General features: G+C 46.2%; 1 protein-coding gene across 1 annotated transcript in view; it reads right to left on the reverse strand.

Annotated features, from left to right (window-relative positions):
- Positions 1–1,897: 1,897 nt before the first annotated feature.
- The window catches only part of LOC142814440 (sperm-specific sodium:proton exchanger-like), a 50,971-nt gene continuing 33,879 nt past the window's right edge, over positions 1,898–18,989 (reverse strand). Inside the window, exons 13-21 of the mRNA XM_075893200.1 lie at positions 17,851–18,054; positions 11,956–12,168; positions 8,883–9,020; positions 7,566–7,691; positions 7,333–7,428; positions 6,474–6,653; positions 5,394–5,531; positions 3,736–3,933; positions 1,898–2,071 (exon numbers count right to left, since the gene is read on the reverse strand). Coding sequence (XP_075749315.1) covers positions 1,898–2,071; positions 3,736–3,933; positions 5,394–5,531; positions 6,474–6,653; positions 7,333–7,428; positions 7,566–7,691; positions 8,883–9,020; positions 11,956–12,168; positions 17,851–18,054 — 1,467 coding nt within the window. The remainder of the gene's footprint in view (positions 2,072–3,735; positions 3,934–5,393; positions 5,532–6,473; positions 6,654–7,332; positions 7,429–7,565; positions 7,692–8,882; positions 9,021–11,955; positions 12,169–17,850; positions 18,055–18,989) is intronic.

Consider the following 18,989-nt stretch of genomic DNA (forward strand, 5'->3'; position numbering starts at 1 on the left):
TAATGGTCACCGAATTTCTTGTGTGCTCTGTCAACTGCCGGTCTATTTCATTATTTAAGCGGATTGTGTCGTTGGAATAAGTGGATGGTGATTCCGAGCGCTATTTACTCTACTATTGGAGACCGCTAAATTTTCCTTAAAGCTGTGCTCACACGACAGACCAAATCACGACTCGAGCCTGTGGATTGCCTACTATGTCACCATTCATCAGTACATCAGCTTTTCCCACTTTTCCGCCTCGGTCCACGCGAACCGATTCATGAAACGATGGAAGACCAAATCCTTGTGGGAATCCTCGGGCAAAATGCCGAAATTCTCGCTTGTAGCATGACGTCTTCCCGGCTATGTTATAGCTGCCTGCGGAAGAATTCAAATTAAGTCAAACCGCGAATGATCCATCTGCGATCACGCCAATCATGTGAATACAGCTTAATGGACCCAGTTGGGCGACTACAGTGAAAATTCTTCAGTCTGCAGTAGATATCTATATTTTAAGATATATGCGAACCTTACAAGTGTCTTTGTTCACAGGTTTTAGGGGCGAAGCTCCTTAAGGCTTGGGTCTGTCTAACTCTTGTATGTATGTAGTAGTACGTAGCCAGCGGTGGTACATTCCCGCTCTACAGCGGGTATGGGCCACAGGGGCTGTGAGATGGGCGATGGTTGTACTTGGAGTGTTCGCTAGGTGGACGCATGGACGAATGGACAGTGTAGCAGACGGACAGACGGATGGATAGACGCGTGGACGTACGGACGGATGGACGCAAGAACAAACAGACGGACAGATAGTTGGACGGACTCACGAACGAACGCACGTCCATCTATGCGTCCGTCCGTGCGGCGGACGCATGGATGGGCGCATGAATGGTCGCGTGGACGGCGGAAGCAAGAACGAACGGACGGACGGAAGCATGGACGAGCTGACGGACGCTTCGCCCCGCTCATCATGATTCACTCCCTGGATATTCTGTGGTTTGCGGGGCATTCACATCTGCGGAAGTTTCATAGCGCCGATTCAATAACATCTCACCGAAATCCACTGCTCAGCGCATGCACACGTTAACATTTTGTAGATTGCATTAGATAGTTTCCATTGAGATCATTTTTATGCCTTCCGTAGGAAACAAACCGGGGGACAGCAATACGGTCACTGAATTACAATGCTGAATGCTCAACTGAAAACCCAGGCAGGAGTGACAGGGGAACTCAGGGAACTCTCTTGAACGTGAAATTGATGGTTTTCTCGCTTATACGGGAGTGACGGTCTGTAACTTTAATGAACCCGGAGAGATTATCCGATACGTAGGAAAATAAAATTGCAACCCCGTGACTGTATTTTCACTCTGAATCTCGGAGGCAATGCTTCAGATCCTATGGTTAAAAGTAGGGACAAAGATTACGCCTCCCGTAATTTTATCGACAAAAACATTGTGAAATTCATTTTAACGTATACTATACTTCAGTTTTGCATTCGCACTGTCATTAGAGTAGTTGACTATAAAGGGGGGCAAACTGCATAAAGTACACACCCTAAACTTGTTATGTAAATGGTTTGTTACTGTTGAAATTACAGCACATCCCGTATTATATTTATTTCATTTCACGGGGCCAGTTAAAGCGTGTCTTGTAAATGCGTACTTGTGCTTTTTCTATACGTAAGCCATGGTTCACCATTGTGACAGAGTGCGAAATTGAAAGTGTAACGAACAAGGACGCAAGCACAATGAAGCCTCAAGTACGAGTTCAACAGACTTGTTTCCATTTGGCTCGGAAAAATATAAAAACAAAAACTGTCGAAGAATTGCCGTGGCAAAATTGATCGCTAATTGCACTATTTACAATCCCGCACTAATATACAGGGCAATCGCCCGCGAATGAGTGATCCAGCAGGAGCAGCTCAGAAGTCCTCCTGGATGTACATCTGCTCCTGGCCGAACTCCTGCTTCATGTACTCCTCGTAGTTGTTCTCGGCGCCCTCGGTGCGCTGCAGCCAATCGATCTCCGGGGGCAGACGGTAGCGCTTGTCCGCCATCACTATCACCACTGGCCTTACCCGGTGGTGGAAGATGCCCTACGTGGAACAGTGGCACAGTTGTACGCGTAGTGCAGGTTATGAATGCTGGTGGCGTTCTAAACCATTTGTAGCCAAAAGCAGGACTAATTCCTGGCAAGTGGGCGATCAAGCTTTGGATCACTTTTTTAACAAGGACATTATTTCTTTCTCGATATTGACGCGTCCATGTGCCTTCCTTCGGTCTTGTTGGCTAGCGCTGCCCACAAAAGTATATGCAAGCTTGTCCATTGTCATCGTTTATTTTTATTTACGTATTTAGGACGAAGAAACGTTTTTCAATTCATGCATAACTGTTGATAAACGAAACAAAAAATACCACATTAGTATATACAAGATAGGAGGATGGTTGAGTTTCGCCTTCGATAGTAGGCAAATATTGTTGAACAGGTCTACTACTCTGGATTTATTCTTTTTCCAAATATACAAAGTGCCCGAAACCTGAGCACCTGAAGCACCTGAAGGCACCTGAGCAGCTCAACATTTTGTAATGAGTGGGTAGTTGTAATTCACTCACCCGTTGCACAAATGTCATGTTTGGTGCCTGCCACGATTGTACGACTCTGCCGTGGCTTCATGCCGGAACGTCTGCCTGCTACGCAGAACGCCTGAATTGAACTTCAGATAGAATGTAACGTTTATAGGCCTCAACGTCTAAGTATTCGTTCCTGAGCTGAGCAGTGTCAGCGTAACGGAGAGAGCAGAGGACGGAAATGTGAACGCAGAAAGCAGCGCATATGACAGATGGTGACAGCGATGACAGCGAGCGAAGTAGGAAACGAGAGTCGAGAGGACAGGTTACGTGGTGGTGAACAGTGGCGCAACGGTATTGCACGCTGCATTTTGCATTGGCTGATGGGGGGCACGCCCTGCACTGCCTTCTGTGGTCTATCACTAAGCGAGGCAGTCGTGCTACGCACCTTATGGGTTGGTTGACGTAAAATTGACTGCACGAAGTTGTCCGCTCCAGTTACGCATCTCCTCGTGTTATCTTGTTGGTGTAAATGGAGTACCTATATAAAAATAGTCCCTGCCAGTTTTTTTTCCGAACATTGAGTCATGCAACGGGTGGAAGGTACAGGGAGGTTCGACCTGTGGATAGTGACTGTGGTTGTTCACCTCATTATTGTAAACGTATCAAAAATAAATCCCCCTAAGAAATCAATATGAGTTCAAATGTGTGAGGATTCCATCTATAGTGTTGTCAGAAAAAATAAATTGTTTTCTTGAATGCACCAGTGCCTTGAGATGACCACGTAACCATAAAAGCTCTGCATATATGTATGCCAAGCAGATTTTGAATAAAATGACAGCTCCTAAGGCGCACCCATCTGTGCGTCCTTGTGCCTTCCTTCGTTCTTCTCTACTAGTGCTGCCCACACAAGTATATGCAAGCTTGTCCATTGTCATGGTCTATGTTTATCTACGCATTTAGTACAAAAGTTTTTTATTCCATACATAACTCTTGGGTTTGCGCCGTATTTGTTGGGAATGGTATTTACACTTATTCTTTAATTTGATATGTTCACTCATCAGTTCAACAAAGCGTCAATTCAGAAGCTGCCACCTGCTGTTTGCAACCTGGTTGTATTTTCTTAGTTTTATACATTAATAACCGGTGATGAAAGAAACTAGTTAAGTATAGGAAATAATGTCAGGCTTACGGGAAAGCTGAGCCTGCGAGTGCTCCGGGGGACGTACATGGGTCCTACCAGGTACTCCTGGGTCTCGCTGTCGATAGCGACGCCCTGAATGAGAATGGCGTCGTGGATGTCGGGCGTCAGTATGAACTTCGTCGCGATTTCCAAGTTTGGCATCAGGAATGAGTCCAAACGGCGCTGGATCTTCTCGAGTGGCCAAGTCTGTTTTAGGTGAGGGATTTCAGAAAAAATGTCAGTGCCTTAGCTCAGCTATGCCAGGATGTACGTAGCGTTAGCAAAGGTTCAGCTGATTATTCTTAGCTTTCCAGATATCATGCTCACAGCTGTTCCAATGACACACACACGGTACACGTATTATGTGGCACATGTATATTCATTTTGCCGGGCAACTACTTCGGGATCCGATGAGTTAGGCTTCTCCGCTCTACTGCACCGTTGAGCAGCATTTGCACTCTCCTTCTCCATGGCTATACCACAGTGGCAAACGCCAGTCAGAGGCGCACACCGGCGACGGCGAGTCTCGCGCGGCCGCAACCGAGTGCTAGGGAGGTGCCGGCTCCGGTGCGTGACACCACTGATTGTCTGCGCAGCGCATCGAATTGCGCGCACACCAGCGGCGAGCCACGCGTGGCAGCGGCGGAGTATCATTGCGCATGCGCAGACCATTGCCACGCGAAATTGGCTCAGCGATGCCAGTGTAGCTAACGCTAAAAAACGCAGATTTTAAATTTCCATGCATAAATCTCCACATAGGGATCCTCGATAAGGCTCCAAATATTCGCCTAAGTGAAAGTCGGCAGATGCATGTCTCAGCATTTATTTAGTCATTTGATTTTATAAAGTCATCATACCTTCAGAACATTTTATACAGTGCACAGATTTAACTATTTAGTCTTTTTCCGTTTTATGAGGTGAAGGTATTCTGTAGCTGCATCACGAAAGGCTCATAATAGCTTAAGCCATAATGCCGTGAAATGGTTGCTTGCTTGGCCAGTTGTTTCATTGCATCATGAGTACAAAGACGCAGGACTTTAGTACTGCATGTTGTTACTTGCGTTTCAAAGTCACAGCTATGACGAAAATGTTGTGACAAGCGAGGGCCACTTCTTCGCGGTTGGCATGCGAGTTCTTAATACCAACACATTGAACCAGTGCTCTTGCTATTGTTTAGGAAGTGGTATTCTCAGACGACAACCACAAGTTGCCTCAACGTACTTTCTTAAAGCGACAAATAAAATCAGAGACTCTGCTTTAATATTAGTGGTTTATAAATATGCGTGAACAATAAAGAACGCGTGTCATTTCCTATTTGCGTTCTGTTGTGGTATGTGGTGTCCGTTTTATAATAAAGGGGACAGGAAATTGTCAAGAGTGTTCTGTATCTTATAGTTCAAGAGGCACTATTTAAATACACTATTGGACGACTGCACCTCTCATAACGTTTCGCATTATTAGTTTCCGAGAACGCCCTCTGAACCGAAGTATTCGAAACCTTGAACCCGCATTTGACATACTCGCATATCCATGTCTTTCTCGGAGGATATAAACTTAACTGTTCATTATTATTCTACATTGCTTGTCTGAAAGGCCGAAGAATGAATTGTAATAAACGTTTTTCATTCCTTGGCACAAGTCGACTGTAAAAAGGACCTCCCACTTACCTGGTACTTGGGGTGCGTTTGAAGAACAAGGAGGCCGATGTTCCTTGCTATGTACGCCCAGATGTCGTACAGAAAACTCGGTGCGTTCGTGAATATTCCTATAGCTTCAATCACTCGCTCTCTTGGGATCATATAGGCCTAACAAAAAAAAACGGACTGAGAATAAGTAAACATCTGAACAAAATTTTGCATCTCTGAACTATTCACACCACTGAATAGAAGGACCCTGAAACACTTTTTTGAGTAACCGTGGAATTAATGCACTTGAAAAGTGTATTATCTAACAAACTGAACACCGCGAAAATTTTAAGAATTCGTCCAGTACGAGCGGAGTTACAAAAGTTTGTCACACGCTGAAATCACATTCTTTCTCCTCTCGTCCCGACGAAAGCGCTGGAAGCTGAGCAGAGAGGGAAGGGAGGGCAAACAAAAAACATCACTCACGCCTCGTGACGTTGAGAATTTTTCCTTTTTTTTTTTCTTCAAATACGCGGCTTCTTCAGTGTGATCGCGCGCGCGCGCGCGGGCAAGTGACTTCTTCCTGGGGCGACCTCTGTGACAACCGAGCAAGCTATATTTAAATCAGCCAATTGCTGATGGGCTTACTGCGCTTATTTTCCGTGATTGGTCAAGAGAAGACAAAGCAATTTTTAGGTGGCTTTGATAATTTATTGCGAATTTCAGGCCGCGTGCTGCGCTATATTACTTGGCTGGCATGTTGTCGGGAGCCTAGGCATCGTTTTCTGACCATGCTCAAAAAGTGTTGCAGGGCCACTTTAAGACACACGCCGAAACGCGGTGCAAATTTACGTTTTTTTTTAGATAATTGGTCTGATGGCTTACTCGGTATTGTATAGCATGTGTACAGCGAAAGAAGCACGCGCAGAATATTGTGTGGTTCCTAATTTGCGAAAGAGTTGAACATCTTAGATATGTCGTTTCTCATGCTATGTGCAGTATGGTGTACATTTATAGGGATCACAATATGAAGAGGATTATTATTGCTGGCCTTCTAACAGCAAGCGTATAAAGAAACAATCTTCATGCACGTCGCTAATCTGTCAAAAAGAGGCCGCTTACGTTCACTTGCGTCTCGGCAATGACGCGCGTGATGGAGGGCTCCTCGGTGACGAGACCGAGGTCGCCGATGCAGGCGGGCGCGGGGACGTAGTCGACGAAGTAGCCCTCGTTGAAGAAGAACAGCGCTGACGCCGAGTTGGGCAGCGCCCCGTCGCCACGCTCCTCGTATTCGCCTTCAATCTGCAGGCGTCATCACTTAGAAAATGCACAGATGGCCATGACATCTACGCTGCTTGAATTGTGCAGCCGAGATATACAGGAATTCATTGTCTCCTTGCTCCACTAAGTTACGATCAACTCTGCATACGGCGGGCGTTACCCTCAATGTCAAGTAAACGAGTATAGGGCCGTTTATACTCAGAGGAAAATTGTACGGTGCTACATTGCACATGAAGCGCGAGTGTTATAACGATGTGTTCCAAAGATAAACAGCAGCGATGGGTTTAGTGCTGCATGGATACAATGACGATAAGAGAACAATTCTCTAAACATACTTGCCCACTCATATGGTACGCACGTCTCGCTGCTTTAGGTCCAAACTATGCATCCCACGTATTCTGTATTAACATGCACCTTTCACAGCGCTTCCTGCACTTCGTTTACTTGCCAAACCATAATCATAGCTTATCGCTCGAGTCTAACTTCCGTCATCCCACCAGAACTAAAATTCATTTGTTCATGCCTTCATTCAATCACGTGCGCACAACTAATATTGCTGTTTACCAGAATGAAGTTTTGTGAATCTTTCGGGATTTCATATGCCGAATGATTGCTTTATTGTCCTTGAAATGCGTTGGAGATTATTCAGTGTTGTTTGTACTAGCGTGAGAGCATAAATGGTCAAAAAGAGAATACTCACCTTCAAAATCCCGGAATAGGTCAGTATGATGGGATTCTCTTCCTCCCTCTCCACAATGACTTCGGTGGGGGCGAAGGACACCGGTCGTATCTTAATCTGGAAAAAAAAAGTTGTACACCAGCTTTAAGCGTAATTTCGAAGCAGACAGAGTGACCCAGGGGCCACTGAGAGACGGAGTAACCAACGTATACAGTACGCCACCGCAGAGGTAAAGCATCCACAGCATTACTCACCGCCAGAAATTGTCGGATGCTGTCCGAGTTGATCCACGGAATGACCCGGAGCATGGCAATCGGTTTGTAGCTGGTGGGTAAGCTACACGCCTCGGACAAGATCTCCATGTGCCGATTCTGCAGAGCCTGCGTGTACAAGAAAAGAAAGAAAACAGACATTGCTTTGCACGCATCTATCGACGTTCAATAAACGTTCTAAAATTTAAATTCTAATTTCGAGACATGAAGGACCTCATCACTTGCCTAGAGGTCATGCCGTTCAGCGTAAAGTTTGTGACGAATAATTCTTTTTTGCAGCATTGTTAATAGCAAGATAGGCGACTAGAACAACCATTCTATTCCTTTCTGCTATTTTCAGTCAAAAATGTTACGCGATATCAAGGAATTCTCAGAAGGAAAATGCCACGTCAGACGTCAAGCAGCCGCGCTGAGAAAGCCTCTAGCGTGTTCTTACTGACCGCTAATAGATAAACGTGTCCGCTGATATCTGGCAAGATGTGCCGTCTACCTACGGGATTCCAAGTTTGTCACCTATAGAGGCGATTTTTTCGGAGAAAGGTTCACACGTAGTGTCTGAGAAGGCCGGGTAAGAAACGGCAACACCGCGGTAACCAGCGCAACAGGATAGTTGTTTCAGCTACACGTGCATTTCAAAGTTTAATTCTTCCTTATTAGCAGCTGCGCTGATGAGTAGAGGGCCCTCTCACAGAAAGAAGGCTACAGCAAGCAGTTAAAGGGCGGCGATAAGGTTTTTCTGAAACCTATCAAGGAACGTTTTCAGACATTTTACGATCACAATAGACAAGACAACATTTCAAATGTCAATTGAGATTCTATATGCAGACGACGTGACTGATTGAGACGTGATCTTCGAAACTGAGAAGGCAATCAATCGATACTTTCGAATCGATGACGATTAATTAGTAATTTGACTGATTTACATATGAGGCATATCGTCCCAAAGCCTCCCTATGATTATGAGAGACGCCGTAGTAGAGGGATCAGGAAATTTCGACCGCCTGGGGTTCTTTAACGTGCACCTAAATCGGACCACTCGGGCGTACAGCATTTTGGACAAATAATCAGTACTAGCACGCATATGTTGACATAAAACAGGAGTGCCCTACACTATAACCAGGCTTTGCAAATATATGATTTGTACTCGTAAAGTTTCTTTTTAATTTTAACTGGTTTGGCTGACCTCAAAAAAGCCTCTCCTGACCGTTCATTTTGTTTGATCGATAAATATACGGATACAGATGATGAACAAGCACTTAACGCTGCAAGATATAAACCTCATCATGCCACTAGTCTCACCAAGTTTAAACTCTTGTAGTCTTCCGAATCAAGTACGCCGTCGCGCTGCATCTCCTTGATTTGCCTGCTCAGGTCGTTCAGGATCGTGGTACTCGCCTGGCGGCTCCGGAATGAAACCATTATTCCTGGGAAGCGAGACTGTGGAACCAATAATCAAGCGAGTTATCCTACACTCTAAATATGGTTACCTATAATGTAACTTTTGGGCGTGAGCAACTTATGAAATAAAGGTTACAAGGAGTTTATTTTCATGTTTTCGTTATTTTGCGGTGCCTAAAAGCTACAAAATCCACATTTCGAGCAATGCATACGTTTCCAGCGCGAAAAGCGCAGCGTAACCTGTCCGTAGTAACCTATGAACAACGCTGAAACTTATGTGTACACAGCCTCACCGCGTCCCTCGCCAAAAAAGAAAGAAAGGGTAAAAGCACGGTAAAAGTATACCGTAGCCGCAAGAACGGGTTCTCCTCCGCTTGGCGGTCGGCTGCATTCGGCGCCATGAAGTCTAGACCGCGGGAAGGCGCCGCCACGACAGGCGCAGCGTGCATAGCATGCAGCGTGCAGCGCCGAATCGCCCGGGCAGCACGCGTGAGGCACACCATTTTCTGGCGGCGCTTGCAAACTTTGTTTCCAATTCGCTTCCTTGGGATTGTGTGCGTTGCCGTTGCGTGAAACCGGTGATGCCGCTGAGCAGCAAAGACATGTGGGATATGCTGCGTGGCAGCTGCAACGAAACTTGTTGTGATTGTCGGCGTTACGTCGTTTTTCGTTCCTTGGATGACTCCACAACAAACGGCATTCGTTGCGACTACTGCAACCACTGCCCAGCGGCCCATAGCCGAATAACTGACTAGGGTAAGTGTGTTTTGTTTCAGATACCTTTCGATGGCAGCTGCGTCATGTTGTCATGTGCTATCTTTAAAAAGTAGGGTGATTATCCTCCGAATAAATATCGCCTTCTCATGTGTGCTCGTGCGCAGCGGTGATTACGGGTTTTCGTGTAGTCATAAATGCGCATGCTCCCAGTGCATGGCTGCGGCAACATTATTTTAAACCAGAGTTCTAGAACTTTGTGCGTGCTTTCTGTACTTGTGAAGTGAGCTCTGCACGGTAAGCTTTTGACGATACGCTTGGGGCACGAGTGAATATACTTATTGTGTGATGCCACAGAATTATGCTTTATGCAGCACATAAACGAAACTGGTTGTCGGAGGGTTCAGCGCACCATATCGTGCAGAGGGCATCGATAGCGTGACAGAATTTTACGTTTTGTTACGACACGATTCTGTCTCTTATTTCATTGTGTATTCTATGTAGGTGGTACAGAACAAAGCAGTGGAGTTGTTGAAGTGTCTACGCAGAGCGCGCAGCCTGAGTACTCGAAAGGTTAGTGGGCGCAGCACACTTGGAATTTTTTCTGTCGACCGCGGTGGTTCTGGGGGTACGGTGCTCGGCTGCCTACCCGCAGCTCGCGGGTACGACTCCGGCCGCGGCGGTCGCATTTCGGTGGAAGCGAAATGGTAGAAGCCCATGTACGATGTCAGTGCATGTTAGAAAACACCAGGTGGTCGAAATTTCCGTAGCCCGCCACTGCGGTGTCCCTAATAATCATATGATTTTGGGACGTAAAACCCCAGATATGATGATTATTAGAATGTTTGTTTGTCCAAAAAAAAGTTCTTATTTTGCTGCCTCTCCCTCTTCCTGCGGCCTGTTTCTGTATGCTTTCGCATGTTCACGAATGCGCACGCTTCTTTTTACGGCGCCGAAGTTTATGTGACATGATTTCTCGAAATCTCTGCGCATCTCGCTCCTTGTGCATTCAGTTATGTGTGGGCATTGAGTTATGTGTGTGAGCAGTCCACGAGGCACGGGTGCATTCGTGCCTCGTGGACTGCTCACAAACCATCTGAAGAATCTTCTTTTGCTCTTGAGAAAGAAGAATATGTAGCCTTGTACACCATTGATATTTTTGTTCGCCTTGGTTTTGTGCGCCGTTTTGCTGTTTGGATATTATATTGTATACGGGTCACATTGCAGCATATATGAGAGTTACCTTGAGTCATTGAGAAAGCACGAAAGACATTTTAATAAACGACGTTTTGAAAGTAACCTATGTCTTTCAGATTGCTGTATACCTTCGCAAAGGTTACATTCCGAAAGAAAAGGGTGTAACTTATATAAACAAGATTGAACCTTTATTTTGTAACCATTAGAAAGGTAAAAGTAAAGGTTACACTTACGTAACCTTTAGGTTATAGGTGCACAAAAATGTGAAAAGTTTACTTTTGCATAGGTTACCCTATTTAGAGTGTAGGGGTTCCGTCTGGATCCAACCACATTTTCATTTGAATCCCGGGACACTACAAAGAAGCTCTTCACCCTCAACGCTTAGCGTGCATTAGGGGTAGCCAAGTATCTTCCCATAGAGTTACCCCTACCCCTTACAATTATCGAAAAAGAACAAGCTTTGTCAGTTTTTCACAAGCGCTTTGTCAGTTTTTTTTATGTTTATGGTGATTTATACCATGCTCATATACTTCGTTGAGGAGAATCGATGACAACGGGGCGTACTTTACTCCACTTCTACGCTTATTATCTTTGTAGCCGTCTTCCATTGGCTGAAACTTTTCTAAGTACTGTCACGCAATGAGGGCCACGCCAGAACGTATTGAAACCTCCACGAGTGTTTCATGCGCTGAGCTCAGATTGCACGCACGACGCGCGAGAAGCGTTACTGATGGCACGAGTGCCATCAGTAACGCTGGAATGTACGATGACGCATTTGTGACTACTAGCCAGTTTTTTTTTTCGGCACGGCCGAATAATGTAGACAGTACTCCTTGTTATCGTTCTACTGTGAGCTTCTCGTTTATCTAGGCACAGGCTTTCCTACACAACTGATGACAGCTTATCGGCTAGACTGCTCCTTTCTTTACAACAGAACCACGCGTCCGAATCGTGTGTTGCATTTCTGCAGTACTATCTACTCAAATTTCGATCCTAAGGTGCTCAGGAGCCTGATGGCGACGCTGCGATTTTATGTGTAGCACACAACCAATTGATGACCCACGTGTATTTCGGCGAGCTTCTGGAGGACGAGCAGGCGGTTGAACGTGGCGCGTTCGCGGATCTCCATAGCAATTTCGGCCGAGTCGACAAACTTCCACACATTCCTCTGGACCTCCTCTTCGCCGATGACTATGGCGTGGCCCGCCTCGTACGCCGAGTAGATGAGAGCGTCCAGGGTCCTGTGGATCAGATCCGCACACCGGACCAGAAGCAGCTGCAATGCATTCATAAGTGCACTTAACTTCAGTTGAAGAGTTGGGAAATAATACGGCCTCACAACAAGCTACCTTCTAAAATACAAAAACTCTTAAATGAAGCCGTCAACGTGAAGCCCTACTTCTTCATAACGTCATTTTTTTTTGAAGGCCTGTGTTCAGGCTGGGGTGCTATGCAAGAAGCTCGGGCACACAATGTTGCTCTGAGCTTGCACAATGAAGGTCATGGCACAAATACAGTGCGGAGCGCATGACAGCAGCGCTGATAAATTATTTCCGCATTCACCTCATCTGATGAATGATGATGAAGGAACTTGCTCAAGAAATTCCACCTGGTAAACAGTGAATCATCTCTACATAAGCTCACTTATGATCATATCAAGGCGTGACATGAGAGTTGTTGTGGTGTGATTGTATATACACGTGATCCACTATATACAGATATTTACATACCGGTGCACTATATACACTTTGTTGAAGAGCTTATTTACGGAGCACATCAGCTCGGAGGAACGTTTTCCATTTAGTATAATGGCTTTATGATTCGCAAAGTACAAAGCCAGAGGATCTTGAACTTTAAGATGTAGTGAAAAGTTCGAGAAGGGTACTGACGGTGAGCCTGCGCTGCAGCCGCAATGTGAGCCCGCCGGGCCGCCACCTCGGCTTCTGCGGTGTTAATATTGGGTAGCGGTATTGACGCGCAATGACTGATGTTCAGCGAAAGAAAAGAAATAGCGCCAGAGCGAGTGGTAGTAAAGCCCATAAGCGCTATATATAAGTACGGTCACCTACCGCTTTCCTACCAAACTAGAGCATGCACTAAGAGTGGAGTGAGCGTCTCCTGAGCGGCGGCACGTCGCTAGTGAGCGCTCTTGAAATGAAGAGAACAGCTGCTTCTGTAGCTGGAGCAATGAGCACTAACGTACACACCGGCGCAACGACGAGATACAACGCCCAGCAAAAGGAGCAACCTCCCAATCCGGCTACAACAATGCAAGTAGCAGGAAAAACACATGTGGGGGCATTTGCGGTAGTTATCCAAGGAACACGACGTGTGAGCACATCAGTGCGATTGAGTCAGCATTTCAACAGTGCAGGGTGGGCAAGTTCAGGGCGGGCAGCGTTTTCAGCTCTATAAAAATAGTGGCTAGCGTGCACCGGGTTAAAAAAAATGCCGCCATATCCACGAAGTGAATGATGATGAGTGGGCGAAGCTCCGGAGGTAAACCTGGTAAACCATGAATCATTTTGCCCACTCGATGTTATTGCAACGCTCCCCCTAGCGTACGTCGCCGCACTATATCGAACGATGACACGCGCCATATGTGGCATCATTCCTATTTTATAACACCTCGCATCTTTCATAATCAACTACACGTACCGCCGTCTGGTTTATAACATCTTGCATCTTTTGGACGGACGGACGGACGGACGGATGGACGGACGGATGGACGGACGGACGGACGGACGGATGGACGGACGGATGGACGGACGGATGGATGGATGGATGGACGGACGGACGGACGGATGGACGGACGGACGGATGGACGGATGGATGGATGGACGGACGGACGGACGGATGGACGGATGAATGGATGGATGGATGGAAGAATGGATGGATGGATGGATGGATGGATGGATGGATGGATGGACGGATGGACGGATGGATATGGCTGTACCCTTTAGATCGGGCGGTGGCTAGCGTAATACTTAGAACTGAACGAGAGGTGGCTACATACAGGGGACGCACAGCCCACGCCTTAAGGAGCTTCGCTTCTAAAAACTGGCAGCATATCCACGGAGTGAATGATGGAGAGTGGGGCGAAGTATTCGTCCGCCGATTCGTTCTTGCTTCCGTCCGTCCATGCGTCCATCTGTGTGACCATTTATGCGTCCATCTGCTCGTCCGTGCGTGCGTCTGTTCGTGCGTTTATCCCTGCGTTCGTCCATGCATCCGCCCCTGCGTCCGTTCATGCGGACGCGGGGGTAGATGCATGGACGATGCACATCCATCCATGCATCTGTCTGTGTGTCCGTTCGTCCATCTATTCAATACTTCAAGTACCACCATCTCGCATCTTTTCATCATATATTCCCCATTTAGAAGCACTGCCATCCAGCGGGCATTCCAAGGACTAAACGAGAGGTGTTACACTCACACTTTCCTATGGCTTGCGCTTCGGGTCTACTTACCACCTTTAACCACCTCGAGTTCATGGTATATACTAGTTCACTGTCATCATGGCACTAAGGCCCAACGCTCGCTTAACCTTTCTAAAACCAAGGAGGTTACGCCCAGCGAGTATAACGTACCAACCTTTTCCTGTAAGATAGTGCTTAATGTACATGCCAATGGCTGATAATGGGAAATGAGAGACAGGAGAATTTGGCTTTTACTTTCTTACGGCTCGGGCTCCGTATCTACTTCCCACCTTTAACCACCTCGAGTTCATTCATGGTATACACTAGTTCATCGTACTCATGGCACTGCGGCTCAACGCTCGCTAAACCTTTCTAAATCAAAGGAGGTTACACCCAGCGAGTATAACGTAGCAACCCTTTCTTGTCAGATAGGGCTTAATGTACATGCCAAAGGCTGATAATAGGGATCGCAGCGTGCCTGTAATAAAAGCCGAATGCTCCTGTCTTTCATTCCCCATTAGCAGCCATTGGCATGTACATTAAGCACTATTTTTTATTGTTCAACAATGCACAGAAGAAATCCTTCACCGGAACCACCTTGGAGGTCAAAACGTTATACTTGTTACATACTACAACAGCTACGAGGCACGAATGGTTGTCACTATAAGGAGCTTCGCCCCTAAAACACTTTGAAGTGAACAAAACAAACAGTGTTCCGGCTCGGCGTTGGCGTTTCACAGCCACATCTTGAGCACACATTTCCAGATGTTCTTGAGAGACGCCCAGCCAGCGAACGGTCACGAGTGTGGCGCGAGGGGACGGGAAAGTGGGGTGCGGGGAGGAGAGAGACTGAACGCAACGTTGCTGAACGGTGAGAGACATTGGGGGGAGGGGGGGGGGGGGCTCTGGTTGCAAAGGACGTGGTCGCTCGCAGCTGTTGCTATGCGAGAAGGCGGTGGACAGATCCTGACGGACGCCTGGCGTAGCCCAATTAAGAAATAAGTTCCCATTTATTATAACATAGAACTATTGGATTTCGATGGGCAAGGTTTCAATTAGGACTGAGATAATTACATCGGGTGCAATTAGCAAGGTATTGATTAGTATGGTGTTATCTATTATAATGAAATATTACACGATCCTAAGTATCGTTTTATTATAATGTGTGATTGGCATGGTTTTACATAGTGTGTTCACGATTAGATTGAATAAAGTTTTATTCGGTCCCCAAAACACAGATCACTATGTCGTGGGCCGTTCCCACGTGGGGACTGAGATGCCGAGCTTCTCAGCCGCCTCGCAGGCTTGGTAGACCGCCCAGAGCGGATCTGCCAAGGACGAGCTGCGGATTGCCGCCTCCCATCTGGCAGAGGTGATGTTCGATAAATGAGCGAATTTGGTTCACTGCCAAAGCATATGTTCTAATGAAGCTGTTTTCCCACAATGTGGGCAAAAATTACTTGGGTATAGGTCAGGGTACATGATGAGTAACATTTTCAATGTAGGGTACATCCGCGTTTGCAAAAGCCTTAATGTATGTGCTTGGGGCCGAGTCAAATTTTTTTGAGGCGGAGGAAAAATCCTTCTGGACAGGTAGAAATGTCTAGTGAGCTCGGGATATGTTGGGAGAATTTCTCGGTTATCCCCTTCACCGGTAGACCGCATGCCCTGGGAGGTGCGGTTGGATCAACGGTGGTTTAACGTGCATTACGTAACATGCTCTAGTTAGCACAGTCCCATAAATACGCATGGTTTCATTAGCATGACCTTACTATAACGTGGCGTGGTTACCTCGGTCGTTGTATAATTTTGCTTAATCGGCTCGGTCAAGCAAGTTCGGATCTCACTAGCCAACTATACAACCAAGTAAAAAAACTAGCCTCTCGCACGTTCTTGGGGAGCGAGCAGACGAAGAATACAAGGAGGGTGTGCGCCAGCTCTACAAGTTAAGGATCCTTCACATGCAAGCCGATCACAATGATTATACCACAGTTTCCTAAATATACACTAGAGGAAACTCTGGCGCTAGTGTCTAAGGGAGCTGCAACGCACGGCTCTACAGCGAGCATGAGAATGATGGGTAGTACACAGATTTGTCTAATGTTCCTGCTTCTGGATTCGCGTGTGTTCGTGTAGCTTAAAGCTGCTTTCTCAAAAAAAAAAAACAATCGGTAAAGGTTGAGCGGTTGCGCTTCACAACCTTATTCTTTTAGGATTATCACTTCAAATCGGGTCACGAATTTCAAAAGGGATAGTTTTTTCATTTGAACCAAAATTGGAACACAGCAATAAATGAAGCCACAAGTGCGATTCGCCACCCACAAGTACGAAGACTAGGCAAATCCATGTACTACCCAGCATTCTTATGGTCACTGAACGATCGCATCACCAGAGTCTAGTTAATTTTAGGAACCTCTATGCAGTATGTGGCCTCAGATTTAGCTGCGACCGCGATGCGCTCAGCCGGAACTAATCTCAGAGGACACCGTGTTGATTATTCTAAATGATACTTAGTGAAGGCATGGAATGATTCACACTTGATTGAAACAACCCATGCAATAAAAAAATACCAGGACAAGTTCCTTGAGCTTTTATTGCATGTGTGGATTGTCGCACTCAGTGGAACGCCACGAAAATGAAAGATGCTCTGGTTTTGTAAAGACCACCAAGTTTCTCGACCGACCTCGGTGTGATGCCCTGTTCGGTGATAACCAACGAAACGCAGCGCGCCGATTTGACTTTTTGGTAATGTTGGCACGGTGAAAAGGGAGTGTCACCAGAGCTCGGAAAAATGCCGAGTTTTGCCAATGACAGATTATCCAGCATAGTGCCCCTGGTCAATTTCTATCGGTAGAAAAAATATTGTATTTAAAAAATCACAAATTGGAGGACGTGACGATGCAAAAACTTTGTGAGATCCACAATATGAATAATGATGGCGGTTTTACGTCCCAAAACGATAGCATCATTATGAGGCCCTCCGTACCGTAAGGAAGACTTCCGTAAATTTCGACCACTTGGTGTTAATCTGCGTTTATATAAATCCAAGTACATTGGTCTGCAACGTTTTCGTCTGCATCAAAAACGTGGCCACCACAACTGGTATTTCTTGCCAGAACACTAGGTAAAGCAATCGAGTGCCAAAAGCACTCGACCATTAAGAAATATCTTAGCCTCTTCGCCCCCTCCCCAACAAAATAGAAACAAAACAATTCAGGCGGTGAAAACATGAAAACTAAGGAGACTGAACAGCGTGCATGAACGCTCATGTGGTTAAATTAAATTAAGTTTCTTGAAAGTTTACTAGACTCGGGAACCTGTGATGAGTATTGTTTCGCATGCTATCAGAACACAGCAAGAAAAATTAGGTAGATTGGATCACTACAACCGTAATTTTCCGTCTACTTCGTTTTTCTTTCTGTGTTGTTCCGATTGTATGCGCAACAACTCCCCTTTCAAATAGGCATGAACCCATGCATCAAGGCGTCCTAATGAAATAGTAGGGTGAATATACCCATATATACTCAGTGCGTGCGCACCTCGACGTATTTGATGGCGTGCGTGAAGCGGGCGGAGATGACGACCACAAAGAGGATGCCCAGCATCTGCTCGTAGCTGGAGCCAGCGCTCACAAAGTGCACGATCACGTGCACCACATACACCAGCATGCACGAAGCCAACAGAATGAGGTCCAGCTTGTTGTAGTTATCCAGGTTGACCACCTTCTGGCCGTACGCTGATAACTGCGAATCAGAATGTTCACCTCTGCAGCTGTTGCCGAATGGCTGTTACGTTCACTCTCTCTGTCAATGACATGCGAAATGCGCAACAGGCGTACTTGCTGAGGCGTTCTCGAATATGCACTCTATCTTGTGATATTTCTGACAGCTTAGAAAAAAAAAATTGAGCAGAACTGCCTTTCTATAGGTGTAGGAAAATACATGCTTACTTTCGTTCGAAACTTCAGCGGTGTTTTTAAACACTACAAATTTTTATGCAAGTGTTTGAGAGCCAGGCTCCTGTCGTCCTCACACGCATGCCTACCGATTTCTGCTGAGATAGAATTTCCCAGAATTCGGGCCACGTCCCTATAAAAAGTTCGAAGTTCGCCAAGCTACGCACCCACCCTCCAACTTCCTGTACCTCTTTATGACCCTTCATTCGACGAAAGTGGGACAAAGAGTTCCCTTTTTACCTCAGGAGCATCGGTGGCAAGTCACTGTTTAGCGTGAGGAGGTCGTTGTGGGCATCATGGAAGAGCGGCGAATGTGTCCTTCTCGCTTAGTTCCAGACTTCCCAGCACTTGACGCGCTTACTGCTTTGGCTATTATTCGAACATTTATGTTGCTGTAATTCATTCCGGTCGACTTTGCTACATCTAACAGAACTTACCGTATACTACTCCGAAGCACAAAACGCTAAGTAACCACTCGTAACCCGGGCCATACATGACCTGCCTCAACTTGTGCTGTCAAAAAATAGCACCGCGACTCTTTGCTGCAGTGCACATTAGGCATGAACAGCTGGACTGCTTGCGCTCTGAAGCATAACATACATTGACTGTGCACAGTCACTTTCGCCTTATTGCTTTATCAAGGCTGATTTCTACGGACTAAAATATCATGTGCCGTCTCCTCAGGTACATGGATTAAGTGCCCTGCACGACCACGCGTGATAA

The sequence above is a fragment of the Rhipicephalus microplus genome, chromosome 4 (genome assembly GCF_043290135.1).
Source record: "Rhipicephalus microplus isolate Deutch F79 chromosome 4, USDA_Rmic, whole genome shotgun sequence".
Classification (NCBI taxonomy): domain Eukaryota; kingdom Metazoa; phylum Arthropoda; class Arachnida; order Ixodida; family Ixodidae; genus Rhipicephalus; species Rhipicephalus microplus.